This window comes from Ictalurus furcatus, chromosome 21 (genome assembly GCF_023375685.1).
Source record: "Ictalurus furcatus strain D&B chromosome 21, Billie_1.0, whole genome shotgun sequence".
In the NCBI taxonomy this organism is placed as follows: domain Eukaryota; kingdom Metazoa; phylum Chordata; class Actinopteri; order Siluriformes; family Ictaluridae; genus Ictalurus; species Ictalurus furcatus.
The window spans coordinates 7,360,043-7,378,395 of NC_071275.1; the positions used below are offsets into that span (position 1 = coordinate 7,360,043).

Genomic DNA, 18,353 nt, shown 5'->3' on the forward strand with positions numbered 1-18,353 from the left:
TATACATACATACATACATATACATATATATATACATACATACATACATACATATATATATATATATATATATATATATATATATATATATATATATATATATATATATATATATATATATATATATATATATATATAAATATATATAAATAAACATGTATTTGTATTTTTTTTTAAAGCACTTTGCTTTCTTTGGAGTTTAAAAAAATGCTGTATGACTAATGCTTTTTTTTTTTTTTTTAAACCCTCACTTATAATGGATGTTGTTGAATTCCATCAATAAAACTGGATGTTATGCAAAAACGTCCTGTCAGAGTGGGACTACTTTATCACAGGGAAGCGTCCAGGTGATCATAAGCAACCTGAAACACCTTTTACTTTAGTGCTTCATTGATGGAAAGTTCTCTCACGCCTGTCTCGTCCTAAGACTTTTACTCAAAAGAGTGTAATGGTATGTTGGTTAGAATTCACACCACACACTATGGAGCTAAACGTTTGTGGACACCTGACTATCACACCCATATGTGGTTCTCCAAATTGTTGCCACAATGTTGGAAGCCCAAACTTGTATAGGGATGTCTTGATGTGCTTGTAGAATTTCCCTTCACTGGAACTAAGAGGATCAAACCTGTTCCAGCATGACAATGCTCCTGTGGACTAAGTGAGCTCCACGAAGACATGGTTTTCCAAGGTTGGAGAAGAAGAAGAACCCACTGAATGCACTTGGGATGCATTGGAAGATCCTCCATCAGTGCCTGACCTTTTGCTGAATTCCCACAAGTTCCCACAGCCAACCTCCAAAATCTAGTGGATTTTGGAAGTCTTCCCAGAAGAATAGAGGTTAATATAAACAGCAAAAGGGATGACAATACAATATGGATTTGGAATAGGATGTTCAATACTCAGGTGTGCACATACCTTTGCCATATAGTGTATAGTTGCATATTTTACAAATTCCCTTAGACTACCATTATAAGTGAATCTTGAGGAAAGAGGTCTTCCATTCTTTTTTTAATACAGAGAAATGTGTCAAGATTCTTATAATGTGGTAATCACATACTGTATACAGTATACTACAAGTAATTAGGTTGAAATATGTCTGAATATTCCTTTAACCTGGATTAAATGGATACTATGGCACCTCCAAGCTTCTAAGCTGCACTCAGCTCAATATGTACCATATGTATAGTACAATATGTACACTTTGCACAGACAAGCCTACTGTTGTTATTATTATTATTATTATTATTATCATCATCATCATCCTAAATCATCACTAAGGAAAAAGACAAAATGAAGAAATAAGTTGCATAAAGGACACAGGCTCCCCGTTTTTAAGGCAATGTGACATTCGATCCAACCTTCATCTTTTCATATACACAGGGCAGATCTAGAAGAACTCTAGACAAACCTTCATCTCGACACTTAAATACAGGAACGTCACCGCCCGTCTTTTACAATACTTACAACCCTCCCGCTAAAATTCCCAGCCATGCCTCACACCATTAGCGCTCTCCTGATACACACTCAGGCACGGAGAAGTACAAGAATGTATGTGATTTCTACATGATGATGCGAGGCTCGGGCACAGAGTCTGTGATGGACTTGTGGGGCAGAACGTTAGCGCCGTTGATGTAGAGCTCATCGCTGACGATCACGTCCTCTCCCAGAACACTGACGTTCTCCATCCTCACCTGGAAGAGGAAGAGGACAGAACAGAGTCTCAACCAAGTTCTTACCTTCTCAAATAATGTCAAAGCTGAGCATGTGATTGAGCATGTTTACATGTACAAATTCATCCATTAACTGAATGCAAAACAAGGCAAGAGCACATGTATGTACAACCCCAATTCCAAAAAAGTTGGGACGCTGTGGAAAATGTAAATAAAAACAATGCAACGATTTGCAAATCTCATAAACCCATGTGTTATTCACAATAAAACATAGAAAACATCAAATGTTTAAACTGAGGAAATAATGAGGTCATTTTGAATTTGATGGAGGCAACGCATCTCAAAAAACTTGGGGACGAAGCAACAAAGGCTAGAAAAGTAAGTGTTACTAAAAAGAAACAGCTGGAGGAACATTTTGCAACTAATTAGGTTAACTGACAGCAGGTCAGTATCAATGTTCGGTATAAAAAGAGTATATTAGAGAGGCAGAGTCTCTCAGAAGTAAAGATGGGATGGAATCTAGATGAAAGCATGTGTTGCTGTAAAGCCTGTATATACCTTTCAGCATTGATGGTGCCTTTCCAGATGTGAAAGCTGTCCAATCCATAGGCACTAATGCACCCCTATACCATCAGAGATGCAGGCTTTTGAACTGAGTGCTGATAAAAAGCCGGATGGTCCCTCTCCTCTTTAGTCCTCTTTAGTTTAGAGGACACAGCGTTCATAGTTTTCAAAAAGAATTTAAAATTTCGATTCATCTGACCACAGAACAGTTTTCCACTTTGCCTCAGTCCATTTTAAATGAGCTTTGGCCCAGAGAAGATGGCGGTGTTTCTGGATCATGTTCACATATCGCTTCTTCTTCACATGATGGAGTTTTAACCGGCATTTGTGGATGGCACTGCGAACTGTGTTCACAGACAATGAGTTCTGGAGGTGTTTCTGAGCTCATGCAGTGATTTCCATTACAGAATCCTGCCTGTTTTTAACGCAGTGCCTCCTGAGGACCCGAAGATCACGGCCATGCAATATTGATTTTCAAACTTTTTCCTTGCACACAGAGATTTTTCCAGATTCTCGGAATCTTTTGATATTATGTACTGTAGATGGTGAGATATTCGTAGTCTTCGCAATTTTACCTTGAGAAACATAATCCTGAAATTGTTATACAAATTGTAGACGCAGTTTTTTGCAGACTGATGAACCTCTGCCCATCTTTACTTCTAAAAGACTCTGCCTTTCTAAGATACTCTTTTTATACCCAGTCATGTTACTGACCTGTTACCAATTAACCTCCAGTGGTTTCTTTTTACTAGCACTTACTTTTCCAGGCTTTTGTTGCCCCGTCCCAATTTTTTTGAGACGTGTTACAGCCATCAAATTCATAATTACCTTATTTCTTCCTTAAAGTGGTAAATTTACTCAGTTTAAACATTTGCTATGTTTTCTACGTTCTATTGTGAATAACATATGGGTTTATGAGACTTACAAACTGTTGCATTCTGTTTTTATTTACATTTTACACAGCGTCCCAACTTTTTGGAATTGGGTTTGTAAGTACAAGCAGCAAAGAAAACTCCAGGTCTAATACTTTATGTTTATGTGTTGATTCCAAATGATTCAGCTCTTTGAACTGGTTATTTAGAGGTGAGAGCCAACTCATAAATATAAGCCGGGTTTCCCCCCCTCCTTCCTTTTGTTGGATTTACACCAGGTCCAGTGCTCATGCTCAAGCATCCAAGACACTCCCGGTTAATCAACGCAAGCTTTCTTTGTCCCACAATCTTTATATGTTGCTGCTTCTGTGATTTCTTTTTTAACGTTGGATCCCACTGAACCTCAACTTTTACCTTGCAATTCAACTTTTACCTAACATACACACTGTTTTAATGAAAAAGTGATCACTTAAATAATCTAGTACCAGTTGATTAGATTATTAGTGTGCATGTTAAGCACAAGTACGAGCGTTCCTTTAATCCACATGTATACAGTAACTTGTATCCAATGCTACTCTCAGGTCAGTGTACAAGGTCAGCTTCCACAAACACCTCTTCATCTGACTCACAGCCTTTTAAAAGCATCGTCATGTCACACGGCTTAATCCATAACCGTCTTAAAATAGACACTGAAGTGATAACACACGCAACAGGAGGCTAATATTAGCACGAGGCAGGTGAAATGCATTATTTAAAACACAATAGAAGACAAGTTAAGACCATCAGGCAGGTGCTGTTCCTACCCACATCCAAGTCGATATTAAAGTCCCAGTGGCAATCATGCAAAATATTAACAATAAAAATTCCCACAAAATTCACTGATCTTGATTGATCCTAATCAGCATGGCTTACTATAATAATAACACCAAATACTGCACACAAATGTAGAGAATCAGGATTGTTCAACATTACTGTACATAAGAGAGATATTGTATCTCATCCTCAGAAGCTCCACCCACACGAGCCTCACTTTTGTACACTTTTCTGGCAACAAGCTGCAGAATGTCGATGGCCGACATTTGATTGTCTTTCGTTCCCTGTGGAAGACACTATCAAACTTTCAAAGCTGGAAAAATTTTTTAAAAAATAAGCGGCTCCATATTTGTACCGCCCAACGAAACCACAGTCCAATCCTTTTGTTTCTAAGGCTCACGAATTAACGTTTAAAATGTCACATAGAACCGAAAGCAAGCGTCTTTTACGTCTCGTGTCCTTTCCCCTTCAGTGAATCGACTCCCACATTGCCAGACCAAAGGTTAAACTAAAAAAAAAAAAAAAAAAGATTCACGAATTCTACAGCTAAACTGTACACGTTGGCAAGAGATATAAGCAGTGTAATGGAGCATAGATACACCCTGCATTAGACATGATGTGTAGGTGTATTTTCAACGGCATTAGTCAACGGTTGGTAAAAAAAAAATCAAATCAATCCCCGTAGACTCAGATAACAGTAGAGAGCTACTAAGTTACAGTATGAGTCCTCACCCATTGTCCTACAGAAGAGCTCCAGCCCACGATGCACGACTCAAGCCAGGAGTGTGAGCGGATATGAGCTCCCTTCAGCACGGTGCAGCGTTTGATCCTCACGCCATCCTCCAGCACCACCCCGGCGCCGATGGTCACGTTGGGCCCGATTGTGCAGTTCTCCCCGATCACCGCCGTTGGGTCCTGTACAATAAAGTGCTTCGTTTAAAACCCCTCAGTGGTGATGTTTTGTTTATTTCAAAATGTAAAACGTTTGGATTCAAACAGAACAGAAAAGAATAATGAGGCCACGCTGCCACCTAGTGGACATAAGACAGACGTAGTGCGTTTACAGATTAAAATCGGAAGAAAAGACCTCCTGCAGCCTGTAGCAAGTACGTGTCTTACCACTAACACGTTGCCGAGGAAGCCGGGTCCAGTGCGGAGCCTCTCGGGAGCGTTCTGTCGGACAGACTGCAGGTACATACACATGCCAGTCAGGAAGTCTTTAGGCTGACCGATGTCCATCCAGAACCCTGGAGCACATACACACAAAAAAGAGTGTGTTAATCAGGTTAATGCAACCTTAAATGGTTTCACTACTAGACCTTAAAATGAATTAGAGTTTGATGATCCCTTGATTTTTGTAGACATTCTTTTTATTCTGAAGGTACAAGGCTAACAAATAAATGAAGCTTATAGCCACCAGCTTAGTTTTTGTGCAAGCATTTAACATTATACAACCTCCCCTATACAATATGTTGGGGTGTTTGTAATCTCAAACTGACAAGCTCGTGTCATTCCTGGCTCTGGATGACGTACAGTTATCTATAAAAACAGCTTGATGATAGCCTATGTCCTTTGCGGTGCAGTGTACATAAAGCTAAACTGGTGGCCATAAGCATTTATAATTATTATTAGTAGATTATTTAGATTTTTAGTTAGCCTCACGTTAGTCATCACAGTTTCCATCACAGTTTTTAAATTGATTCTGAAAAGATGAATCACAACGTTTTGTTTTCTTACCAGTGATTTATGCTCTGGTTTGTCTTTCTTTGCTTTACATTTAGGCAATATGTCATGGTTGATGGACTACATTTGGGTTAAAGGGAAAACAGTGTAGACGGATGATAGACGGATGATAGATGGATGTTAAGAGGGTGTGAGGGCTGATCTACCTTGAAGCTCCATGGCATAAAGCTGTCCCTCCTCAGCCATGACTGGGAAAATCTCCTTCTCAATAGAGGTGGGTCGCAACTGTGGGAAATAAGGAATAAGAGACAGGGTGTGCTGTTAAAGGAAAATAATCAGTGAGGGGATAGTGTGATCTGTAACCACTAAGAGGTTGATCGTTTTCCAATAAAAGCATGTTTTATTACTTTTATACCACAGCAATTTGCCAACTTCTTTTATACACGTTAAAAAAACCCTGTGATTCGTCTCGCAGGTGGAACTGCAGTCAAAGCTACTTTTAAAGAAAATTCATCGACACCTTCTGACCAATCGGACTGGATCATTTAACAGCGCTGTGGTATAAAGTAACTTGATCTGGGTTTCAGCCTGACCTGTATTCTCCTCAGCATGCTCGGGCTAAAGATGTACATTCCGGCATTGATCTTGTTGGAGACGAACACCTGCGGCTTCTCGACGAAGCGGTGAATGCGGCCGGTCTCGCCCTCGTACACCACCACGCCGTACTTCGACGGCTCCTCCACTTTAGTTACCTGTAACATTTAACATCGTATGAGAATGGGTCACTTCAGGGTTATGGATGTGACAGCTGAACTCGTAACTTATTTGCAAAGCTATTCATGTGACTTTATTAGAAGAATGAATATATATTCAGGAACATATACACAGTATAAACATTCATTTTCAAAATGTTCATACTGAGGAATATATATATATAAAATTTGAAAAGGTTGCACTGGTTAAATCCACAAGCTTAAGTTGGAAATGTTTATTCTACCCAGGCAGCCCATGCAATTCTTTGGGAATTCACCGATTTTGTTTTATGTGAAATTCAAACCTAGGAAATTCAGAGCAATACGTGACTTACGACAATGGTTCCCTCTTTGCCGTGGTTCTTGTGGAATTTAAGCATGTCCTCGAATGGGAAGTCACAGATCACATCACTGTTGAGCACAAAAAAAGGCTCGTCGCTGTCCGTCAGCAGCTCACGAGCCAGAGCGAGAGGACCAGCTGAATGAGAACAGAAGGGCAGATACAAAAAAATTTTTTTTTTCATCATCCGAGGTCTGGGGATTGGCCTGTACCACGTACCGACATCCTCGTAACAACCTATGAGACTCTCTGCAAGCTTCTGGTGAGCCATTTTATTCCCGCCATGTCTAAGATATACCTAGATATCTAAAACTGCATATCTTACATGCACGTTATTACAATTTAATGAAAAATTCCACATAGGTCAAAACAGCCCTGTAGTCGAGCTAAATCACAGATTTATATTAACATGCTTATTCTAATACGTTATCGTTTCTATAGTAACAATTTACTCAATATTGATTTTCACCCTTTTCCCTTGCGCACAGAGATTTCTACAGATTCTCAGAATCTTTTGATGATATTATGTACTGTAGATGATGAGATATTCAGACTCTTCGCAATTTTACATTGAGGAACATTACTCTGAAATTGTTCCACGATTTGTAGACGCAGTTGTTCGCAGATCGATGAACCTCTGCCCATCTTTACTTCTGAAAGACTCTTCTAAGATACTCTTTTTTATACCAAATTATGTTATTGACCTGTGGCCAATTAACCTCCAGCTGTTTCTTTTTACTAACACTTATTTTTCCAGGCTTTTGTTGCCCCGTCCCAACTTTTTTGAGACGTGTTACGGCTATCAAATTCAAAATTACCTTATTTTTTCCTTAAAATGGTAAATTTACTCAGTTTAAACATTTGATATGTTTTCTTTGTTCTACTGTGAATAACATATGGGTTTATGAGACTTGCAAATCATTGCATTCTGTTTTTATTTACATTTTAAACAGCGTCCCAACTTTTTTGGAATTGGGGTTGTACATTAAATCGCTTCTATAGTAAAAACTTACCCAAGGACTTGGTGGATGCTCCACATAAACTGATTAAAAATATGTGTTGATGTTCAACGAATAACAGTAAATGTTGATATGGTGACGCTTTCTCTACAGAGACGTTTATTGAACATTTATGGAAGGAGTCTCCAGTGTCAGGGTGTTTTCCGCCACGTGAGGGTCTTGTGGACGTTCTGGTTTCGCTGTAAATTGTGAAGCTGTGTTTTATGTCTTATTAAAGAAAGAGAGGCTAGTAAGGGAGTGAATACTAGGTGCTAGAACATAACAGAAACTGACTTGTTTCACAGATGTTCCACATTATTAAATATAACTATAAATTAGAGGTCGACCGGTTGTGCTGATTACTCCGATTGGTGGAACTAACGGTTATTGGCATAAATCCACACCGATAGTTTTCCCCGGTTGCGTCCCCTGCTGGAGTGGCTGAGAAGTGTCTGCTGTCATTATACAGTACGAGAGCGGCCTCTAGAGGAAATAAAAACGCTCACTGACTAATTTTGTTGTTTTAGTTGTTGGGGTTTTTTTTTTTAAATTAATTTAAATCTCTCTTTTTTTATTTGTTATTTGGAGTCTTACTTTTTTGGTTCAGTTTGGACATATTTATTTACTTGAGTATTTATTAATAATTAATATACATTAATATTTATAGATTTATGTCATGTCATTTTCATGGTACAGTCAGTAGTGTTTATTTTTTGTAATAAAGTTCAGCAATATTTTACTTTGAGTGTTATCATTCTGTATCAATTTTAAAAACTGTTGATAGGTTGATTAATTGGTTATCTGCAGGTAGTTATTTATCGGTAAAATCCACTATCAGTCATCTCTACTATAAACAGTAAAAATGTACAACGCATCATTTTTCGGTTAATTTTTTTTTATGTTGCCACATTGTTTTAGTATAAGAGGAATAAAACACTTCAGGAAGTGATATTATTGCAAAACAATCAGCTTTGGTAGCAATATGGTAACAATAATGCCATCTATTAATTATTTTGCTATAAAAGCATGTCCTTATGTATTACATATTAACAGATATCTGAAATTTTCATTTCTACTAGGATCGATTTCATTGCGGATATTTAGAAAATAAAATTTTACTAGTCAAATTTCATATCATGACTTTTTACGCTAAAATAGCTCACCATAGGCGTGATGCTGACGTGCTGTCAGACAAGTTGTATCCTGTGGTTATGAGAAAGGTTTGTGTCGCTCAAACCCATGCACATGGGTTTACTGAATAAAAACATCAGTGAAATGATATCAAATCAGAGCCATTACTAATCTACTGGTTCAAGCCAACACTGGCTCGGTGGATACTCTCGTACTACTACTACTACTCGGATTTCACTCGTGCCCATAACAGCAAGTATTAAATGCGGGTTTTAGGCCCGTAAGACAGAAACGACCCACCTGTCCCCAGCGGCTCCTTCTCATGGGAAAGGGAGATTTTTATTCCGAGCTGTGGAGGACAGAACAGCATGTTTTGAGATGTTTTACTATTTCCATTCCCTGTTTACCTGAACAGGTATATAACAGTATCAACTCTTGTATACTGACAGAATCAAAAGCTTTTTTTCTCCTCCTTCATTTAAAGCACCCCCCCCCCCCCCACACACACACACGTACGTATGTACGTAACTTGACCATACAAAGTGTCTTACTCTCTGTTCCTGTGTCTTCATCTCTCTTTCCAGGAGGTCGGACATGTAGCTGACGGCCAGGACGACATGACGGACTCCCGCCTATACACACGCAAAACAGTCAAACATGCAGACATGAATATGATCGCGTGACCAGAGCAGAGCAGCGTTTGACCTCTTAGCAAAGAGAATGTAGGAATCAACCAGAGAAAGAGGTTGTGCAAAGTAAACATTCCTATACAAGTCGGCATTACGGTCTATATTGACATTTATATTCAGGTTTCCTGAGGACTCTAGGAATCAGGAAAAAAAACAGGTCAACAGTTCTCATAAAGCTCATGTCAATATTCTAGTCCCACAGATCTGCACAACTTACTCCCAACACACCTAATCCAACTTCCCGAGGACTCCGTAAGATATGATAAGAAGCACGGTCCTGTGTTATTAGACTTGCACTGACCTTGACTAAGGCTTCCACCTGATGGAGCAGGATGGGTTTGTTACAGAACTCCACCAGCGGCTTGGGCACACTGAGCGTGAGAGGCCGTAATCTTGTGCCATAGCCCCCGACGAGAATCAGAGCTTTCATGACGGACGGATCGGAAAGAATGTAGCGATGAACTGCAGTCTGAATGAGCCGAGACACACGGCAGCATCAGGTACGACAGGTATAACCGCACCTGTGATGGAGCAATAAGGGTGAGTCAGCATTACATACATCCCAGTATGACTCCACAAACAATGCAAACACCGCGTAAGAATTTCTCTTCATTTTGTACTTGCTAATACATTCCGAAAATATCTGAAACGGCTAATCAGAGACCAAAGAATTAATTACACAAGGAGTATATAAGGAATGACTCCTGTTGCGCTTATAGATGTTAATTCATTATAAAATACGATAACAAAGACAAGAAAATAGACATTATATGTGGAAATATAACAGGCTTACTGTGATATAAAGTGGATAGTATACACACAACTACTGTGCTGTATGTGGAAAAAACACTTGTGCTCTGAGGATTTTCATAAATCAGTAGTTGAATTCCAAATGGAGTCCTGCACCCTATATTAGTACACTACTCAGGATATGACGTAATTGCTTACGCGCGCTGTGTAGTGCACTAAAGTTTAAAACCGGATCAATTTGGGATTCACCCTTCGACGACTTTCGTAAACAGTGTCTAAAAAGGCAGTTTCACTGTGTAGCGACTAAAACAAGAAGTGATACTGGTCATTAATGAACAAATATAGACCAAGATGTTACTTAAAGCACCAGTTAAATCCATTTGATATGAAATTAAGAATAAACTGTAACTTAATACTTTGCTAGTCAGTGCCTGAAAGAATCTTGTTTAGCATCCTGCAATGCTAAAGTGCTAAACTAAGCGTCTAGCTATTTAAAAACAGGTATTGGGATTGTATTACTCTTTTTTGTGTGTTTTGCACCCCAGGTTGATTATTTTATTAACGGCAGGTATGTTATAAAGAAGTCATTCGACAGAGAAGCATCTCTCTCACTCACTCACTGTAACGCTACCGCTCGATAAACTTGTAGACCTCGTCAGAGCTCCAGCCTCATGGAAACCTGTGACGTTTTATCACTGTAATTCAGAGCAGATGAGCTGCAGGACCTGGGACACACCTGTATTTCTGACAAAGTTTCCTCCACCGTTAAACAAGTTTCTATTCAATGAATAAGCGCCGAGGTTCTTCCAGGATCCAGGCGAGTGGGCGTGGCCGCGTGACGTCAACTTCTCGTAGCAGGTCATCGGTCGCCGGAGTGTACCATTGTCTGAGAGGGAACACGTTCATTCATAACACTAATTTGTGAATCATTCATATAATTTATTAATCAAATATTAACATAAACCTATACGCCATACGCATATATATAATATTCTGTTTCTCACGTAAAGATTCTGATAGAGTTTTTAAAGAGTATTTATTTTTATTTTATTACTAATATGTCTCCAAATGTATTCACTGTCATCGTCAGTGAAAACGGGCACTTTTCTATTATTCTCCAGGATTAGTAAAGTTAATATTATCTTGTGTCTTGGCAAATCGATTTATGTTGCATTAAAATAAATAAAAACAACAACAAAATCCCCTTGGTGAATTATAACTTATGGGGGGGGTAACGTAATTTTAAAATGTTGTATCATTTTAAGTACTGATTATACTTAAAATAATGTTTATTTAACAGGAAACGTACAATAGTAAAAGAAAGAAGGCGAGGGGCCTACAATACGCATATCCATTCATACCCCCTCCTCCTTTCCATAATGGTATGATCCATAGCCCTGATTTGGCCGCGCCCCATTCGTCCTTCTTCTTAACCAACCACAGCAGAGCAACGTGGCCAGGAAGTAAAAACACAGCGGCTCCGTCCTAATAACAATAATATGTTAAAAGCAATTAAAAATAAACAAACAAAAATAAATAAACAACCACTGGTATATTAAATAGGTCATCTTAAATTGCAAAAAGCGGGTCAAATTGGTGTGATTTTTGAAATAACTGATCAACAGTTAAAATATTTTTTGATCGTCCATGTAAACCTTAACTCTGAAAGAAACCTGTGACTACGTTCAATAGTGACTACGTTTACATGGACAGCAGTAATCTAATTACTGACCTTGCTCTGAGTAAGATAATAATGTGATTGAGGTGTTTACATGAGTCGCTTTTAGAATATTAGTGTCATGTTCCCTTTCACATGTTCTAGAACATAATTAGATTAACAGCCCGCGTCATTACGTCACCGCGCCACGCCGTCCGACGTCCCTCCAGAATTTCACGTATCAACATACAGTTCGTCTTCGTTATGGTACCGTATACAGATTGGGGTGTTTTTATTTATTTTTTTTTACGAACGCTTTAAGTGCAGTTAATTATTTGTCATGGTGTACGTGCAAATAGACAACTGCTTAAAGCCGTGGGTGCGTCCCAAACCGCGTACTTACCGTCTATATAATAGCCGAGATACATGTATTTTTCCCCACTACAGGCCTATAGTAGGCAAGTATGCGGTTTGGGACGCAGCCGAACTCTCTTGTTCGCTGTAAAACGTAAAACTGCCGTGTGTGATCGTGTCCTGTCGCAAAATGCGGTGAAAACTCACATGACGTTCATAATGTGATTAAGGTGTTTACATGTCTGTAATACACGTCCATAATGCGACTAAAACAGGAGTACTCCACCTGTCTTAATTCGATTATTGCTTACTTCGAGTATGACCTTAATTAGATTAAGGTAATTAAAAATTGCTGTTTACATGGTAGTTTCTTAGAGTATGGTCTTAATCGGGTTAAGAGTGGATTATTAGCTGCGTTTACATGGACAACAATAATCCACTCTTAACCCCATTAAGACTTTGATGAAGTCTTCTGTAAGGAGATGTTTATTTACAGCGTGTTAGCACTAGGTCACAGTCTGGACTGACTAACCCATCATGCAGATGTTTCACAACATTAAACAGAACTATAATTGGATAAAAAGTGTTGTATCTAATTTATAAATGTATTCGTCAGCAAAGTTCTTTGGTATAAGAGGAATAAAACACTTGGGAAAATAAATTTAGGGGTGATCAAAACCCTCCGCTTTGCATCAGGTTGCATCACATCACCCAATCAATGATTATTTTCCCCCAACAGCATACACGCTAGTGTTTTATTTCATACATTTTTAGAGTACATACCTAAAGCAGAGATGGATCGTCATTAGGGCCACCATCCTCTTCCATGGTAAAATTCGAGTTTCCATTAAAAAAAAAACTAAGCTAATTCGAAAAGAAGAGCTAAAAGAAAGCTAATTCGGCAAATTTTATAGAAGTTGGTTTAATTATCAGTCAGTCCTATTTGGAGGTCGACCGATTGATCAAATTTGCAGATTAACTGTCACCGATATCTGCTTGCTTGAAGTAATCGCTTATTGGCAAAATCCCACACCAACAGTTTTTCCCGATTGCGTCTGGGAAGCGTCTCGCTGTCGTTATACAGCACAAGAGCGGTCTCTAGAGGTGAAATAAAACCCCACTGACAAATTCTGTTGTGTTATTTGAAGTGTTTTTGTTTTTTAGAGTTACATTTATATAGCGCTTTTCTAGACACTCAAAGCACCTTACATCGTATTGGTGAGGGGGTGGAGGGGGGTTTGGAATCTCCTCATCCACCACTAGTGTGTAGCATCCACCTGGATGATGGACCAGAACTCCCACCACACACCAGATATTAGTGGAGAGGAGAGTGATGTAGTCAATTCAGATGGGGATTATTAGGGGGCCATGATAGAGAAGGGCCAATGGGGGAATTTCAGTTATTCTGTACCCCTACTCTTTTACAATAAGCATCCTGGGATTTCTAATGACCACAGAGAGTCAGGATTTAACGTCTCATCCGAAAGACAGTGCTGTTTTTAACAGTATAGTGTCCCTGTGACTATACTGGGGAATTAGGCCCCACACAGACCACAGGGTGAGCGCCCACTGCAGGCCTCACTAATACCACTTCCAGCGGCAACCTTACTTTTCCCGAGGAGGTCTCCCATTGAAGTTACTGGGACACCAGGTGAGATATGGATCTGGCCATTTGTTATTTTGAGTGTTACTTTTTGGTTCAGTTTCAACCAAAATTTTATTTACTTTAATATTTATTAATAGTTAACACATTAATATACATTTTCAGTTCACATTTTCCTGGTACAGTCAGTACTGATGATTTTTATTTTAAACATTCAGAAATTTTTTACTTTGAGTGTAATGTCTTCATTCGGTATAAATTTTAAAACTGTTGATCGGTAAAATCTGCTATCGGTCGGCCTCTACTCCTGTTCCTTCATGTCGGCACTGCTTAGTGTTTTGCCACAGTATTTCAAAACTAAAAAGTATTTATTTTAACCGGTTTTCACGTGCTTATCACTGCAATGAAAGAAATAAGACAAAACAACAAATTTCTTAAATAAATGATTTATAACCCACATTCAAAGATGTCATATATATATTTTTTTCCTTAAAAAAATATCCATCCATGCAACAACAAAGGGAGAAATACATACTTTTTTTGGGATCTTTTTTTTTTTTCTCTATTCGTACAAATCTCACATCTATGGAGAGACTAAGCACATCCGCCACAGAGGAGACCTGTTTTTGATTTCTTCCCAAGACGAAAGACAGCAACTTCGTTTTTTCCGCTAAGTCGTGTGAGCGTTTCTCTCTCCTGCCCTGGCACAGAACAGACTTTTCTGTTACGCTCAAGAAGCCAGGAACCACACCCATCAGAGTCAACAGGGTAATGATTTGTGACCGCTTTTTAAAACCTTCGTATCCTGGACAGCTCTCGAACGCTGAAAGGCTGGACAGACATGAACCCTGTGGAAGTATTTACACCCACACACACACGTACGTGTACTAGAGCTGATCTAGATGTTCTAACTATGATCACAAAGCACAAACAGGACAGAAATCCAGACCTGTCTGGAAATCCTGGTTTGTTTTTTTCTTACTGCTCTTTGTTAAAAGTGTCTGCACAGCAAAACGGTCCGTTATATGAAGATATGTAGGTCGCACTCGCAGTACTTATGCTTTGCGCTTGGACGAATGATTATGAAACAGTTTCGGTGTGCATTTTCCCTTTACATTGGTGATGTGATGTGCATGGAAAAATAGACAGAAAGAGTGCTGAGTACATTCTCGAGGATGGAGCAGAAACGGTGGCCCGTTCCTGTGACATCCAGCGCAAGACAAATAATCTAATCTAGTCTAGACTCAGAAGTGACGACCACTCAGTTCTCGATTACAATACAAACAGATCTCTAATAAAAGGTTCGGGGGTCACAACAGTACCGCAATACTACACTGATAATATCAATACAGTATGCATGTGCAGGACGACGTGCCGTATCTGATTACGCAGAGACGACGATCTAGACAAAGTCGAGTCTGAGGTGTGCCAGAGAGGGAAAAGAAACCACTGATCACCAAAAACGACAATGGCTACAGTTCCATCTACACACACACACACACACACACACACACACACACACACACACACACACACACACACACACACACACACACACACACAACACCCTAACCGAGTGGTGACGGGAGAGGGGACGCGACGAGCAAAAAAAACAAAAAACAAAAACGAAACAAAACAAACAAGGGGAAGAGAAGGTGGAGTCTCTAGTTGTGTTGCTACATGTGCTGATGGACAAGTTTACTGTGTGGATGTGCGAGTCATTTATAAACATTCCTAAAAACCAGGAATAAAAACGGCAGGTGAGGGTGGAGCGGGGATTTGAAGAACCATGCTAGATGCTTTCAGAGCAGAATCCGAATCTACAGTGCAAAACAAATCAAATAAAATAGGAAGGAGCTCTTTCGGCATAATCATATTTGCGAGAAATAAGAGAAATAGAGGGTGTCTACGGATATACACACACACTGTCCCACAGACTAGCCTAGGACTGGCAGTACTACCATAAACCATAAAAGAAAGGACTTTCATACAAAAGAAAAGAAAAGAAAGAAAAAAAATGCAAAAAAAATAAATGAACAAAAAATGACAAAATGCAAAATGTTGGCTCTAACTGAAGTGGATAACTGCAGAAATGATTAAAATAAAAAAATATATATATTAAAAAGCATGTGACCTCAAACAGGTTTTTTGTTTGCACAGCTAGGCTGTGGATGGTAACTGATAGTACAAGGCAGGAATCACCTCATTTTTTTAATCAAGGGAAAGGTAAGCCTTCCACCTATATTTTACAATAAAGCTTTCATAACTGCTCCCTTTTCTGAGCCCCTGTAGGAATACTGCAGTGGGGATTTAATCCCCAAACATTACTATCCTCCACACACACACACACACACACACACACACACACACACACACACTCACGCTCACGTACGTACATGCTCCCTCCACCGACCCAACAATGTAAAGAGGACCTGACCCTGGACTTGCCCTGAGCTGTGGCTGCTTCCTCTTATCTGACTGCAAAACCTCAAATGGCCACACGGTGGCGACGAATCCACAGGACGAGCAAAATGATCCCAGCTCCTGTTTCATGGAGCCATTCCTACCATTTCTGTCCGTTTCTGAAGGGGGGCACGAGTAAAGACCCAGCCAGAGGTCACCTCCAATTCCCCCCCCTTTGAAAAGCTTGGTCATACCCTCGTGCTCAGAGTGCTGATGGCTGAAAGACGCAGAGTGAGACGCCGTGCCTCACTGCTTGCAGCATGTCTCAAATCGTCACCGTTCACAGAAACGTCAGTTTTGTCGCTGCCACCATGTAGACAGTACAGAAATAACTGAGGATGGAGGGAGGAAGTGGGTTCGTAACCCAAAAAAAAAAAAAAAAAAAAAAAAAAACCGCAGAAGTGAAAGATCCGTTTCGATTACTGGTTCTCCGCACAGATCGTTTCAAGGATGTTGACGAGGCTCTCGAGTCCGAACACGTAGCCCCGGTCGGGCCCGTCGTGCACCGTCTGGTCGTCCCGGAAGCCTTTGAAGGTGCTGTGGGCAAAGTCTATCATGCGCACGTCGATGCTTGGGGCAGGGGGTGGGTCCAGGGGCAGAGGAGACTGGCACCCGGCGGCGATTTCCTTCTCGGAGGACGCCTCGGCCCGCTCGGGTTCCCTGCCTTCGTAGATGATGAGCAGAGAGCTGGAGTAGAAGCGGTAGGAGGCCTGACGCTCGAGCACGGCTTTGAGGCTGCGCAGCTTGCTCAAGATGGGCTCGAAAAGGTCCCGGCGCAGCTCGGTACCGTTGTGCATGAACTGGTAGAGCGCGTGGCGGAAACCCTCGATCGACAGACCTCGGCCGTAGTACTTGTTGCGGCACAGGTAGTGGCCCGTGTCCATCTGGTACACCTGTGACAAAAAAAAAGAAAAAGGAGAGCAAACCCGAATAAGGCTCCAGTTCTCAAATACATGAACTCACTATTTCGTTCGCGTTCAAATATTAAATGCCCTTGTATGCGCATTTTATGATTCCACTAAAAGGATACGCAGGTTTAACCAGCAGTTGCACTGCACTAAGCGATTTACACTGAATAAAAAAAAAACACAGCAGGTGAAATGTGTATCGCTTTCTGAAGCGAAGAACGACGACAAGGAAATCATATCGTAGGTTTATCTTCGACATCAGCAGTTCAGATGTGTTTAACATGTTCTTATTTATTGACCCAAAGTTCTGCTTTCTTGCAGATGATATTGAGCTACATTCTGCATTTCTTCCCATCCATACGCAGGAATAATCTTATTTAATCGCCTTTAAAACAGAATTAGGCCCCGAACCCAATGCATTATGTAGGATATTGCATAACACGGCACGGCGAAACCCACGTAGTGCATTATACAGTACTATGCCCATTTCATCCACTGAACACGAGAGACTCCAATAAGCGTCTGCTGAAGCTAACTATCTGCATCAGTGTTAGGACAGTGTCGCATGTATTTATTTATTCACTTTTTTCCTACATAAAAATGCCCTAAACAACTATATCTAAGAACTAAACCATTTATTGTAGTTCTTAGATATTTTAGACCTTATATTTTCCCTCAAAACACAAATAATTCAAATATATGAACAGTATTTAAACTGTGACATTCCTCCTCACAGCTCTAATTGACGGCTGCCAGATTTATAGGGATGATAGTCCCAGCCATAAATCACGACCCATCATCATGGAGGTCGAGTTCAGCATACCGACGCCACGGCCGTGTACACGGTTCAATCAATCGACTCGGCGGCGCAAAGCAGGGCATTCGTTCGCTCTGGTTGTTTTTGTTCCAGGTGTTTCACTGCGAATAGAGCGATCATAGATCGACGCCGTATCGGTTAGATGAAAACAGTTACTCCCAGCTAGATAGAAGAAGTGGACAGCTATAACGGGAGCCACTTCACTCAGCCAAACAGCCTCATTCCTCACTGCACAGCCCCTTGTCAAGGCTCTAGAATTAGAAAGCAGGAAAGCCATTAATGAAGG

General features: G+C 40.1%; 2 protein-coding genes across 8 annotated transcripts in view; both read right to left on the minus strand.

The window, feature by feature from the left end:
• Positions 1–1,311: 1,311 nt before the first annotated feature.
• On the minus strand, positions 1,312–12,150 carry gmppb (GDP-mannose pyrophosphorylase B). 5 transcript variants are annotated; one of them, XM_053652647.1, is made up of 12 exons: positions 11,998–12,149; positions 11,575–11,750; positions 10,886–11,151; positions 9,817–10,036; positions 9,378–9,458; positions 9,127–9,175; positions 6,693–6,835; positions 6,199–6,357; positions 5,812–5,890; positions 5,042–5,169; positions 4,655–4,837; positions 1,312–1,694 (listed from the first exon to the last, which is right to left on the minus strand). In XM_053652647.1, exons 4-12 carry the CDS (start codon positions 9,943–9,945, stop codon positions 1,563–1,565), a joined length of 1,083 nt encoding a protein of 360 aa, XP_053508622.1. In that variant the 5' UTR covers positions 9,946–10,036; positions 10,886–11,151; positions 11,575–11,750; positions 11,998–12,149; the 3' UTR covers positions 1,312–1,562. The 5 variants fall into 5 exon arrangements, with proteins under 5 accessions (XP_053508622.1, XP_053508624.1, XP_053508623.1 ...); XM_053652649.1 differs by having other exon boundaries at positions 11,627–12,150; XM_053652648.1 differs by having other exon boundaries at positions 11,002–11,151; positions 11,575–12,150.
• A 1,800-nt stretch (positions 12,151–13,950) lies between these two features.
• ip6k1 (inositol hexakisphosphate kinase 1) overlaps positions 13,951–18,353 on the minus strand; it is a 37,366-nt gene continuing 32,963 nt past the window's right edge. For all 3 annotated transcript variants that reach the window (XM_053652643.1, XM_053652642.1, XM_053652644.1), the window contains exon 6: positions 13,951–17,235. In XM_053652643.1, the coding sequence (XP_053508618.1) occupies positions 16,762–17,235 (474 nt within the window). In that variant the 3' untranslated portion in view covers positions 13,951–16,761. The remainder of the gene's footprint in view (positions 17,236–18,353) is intronic.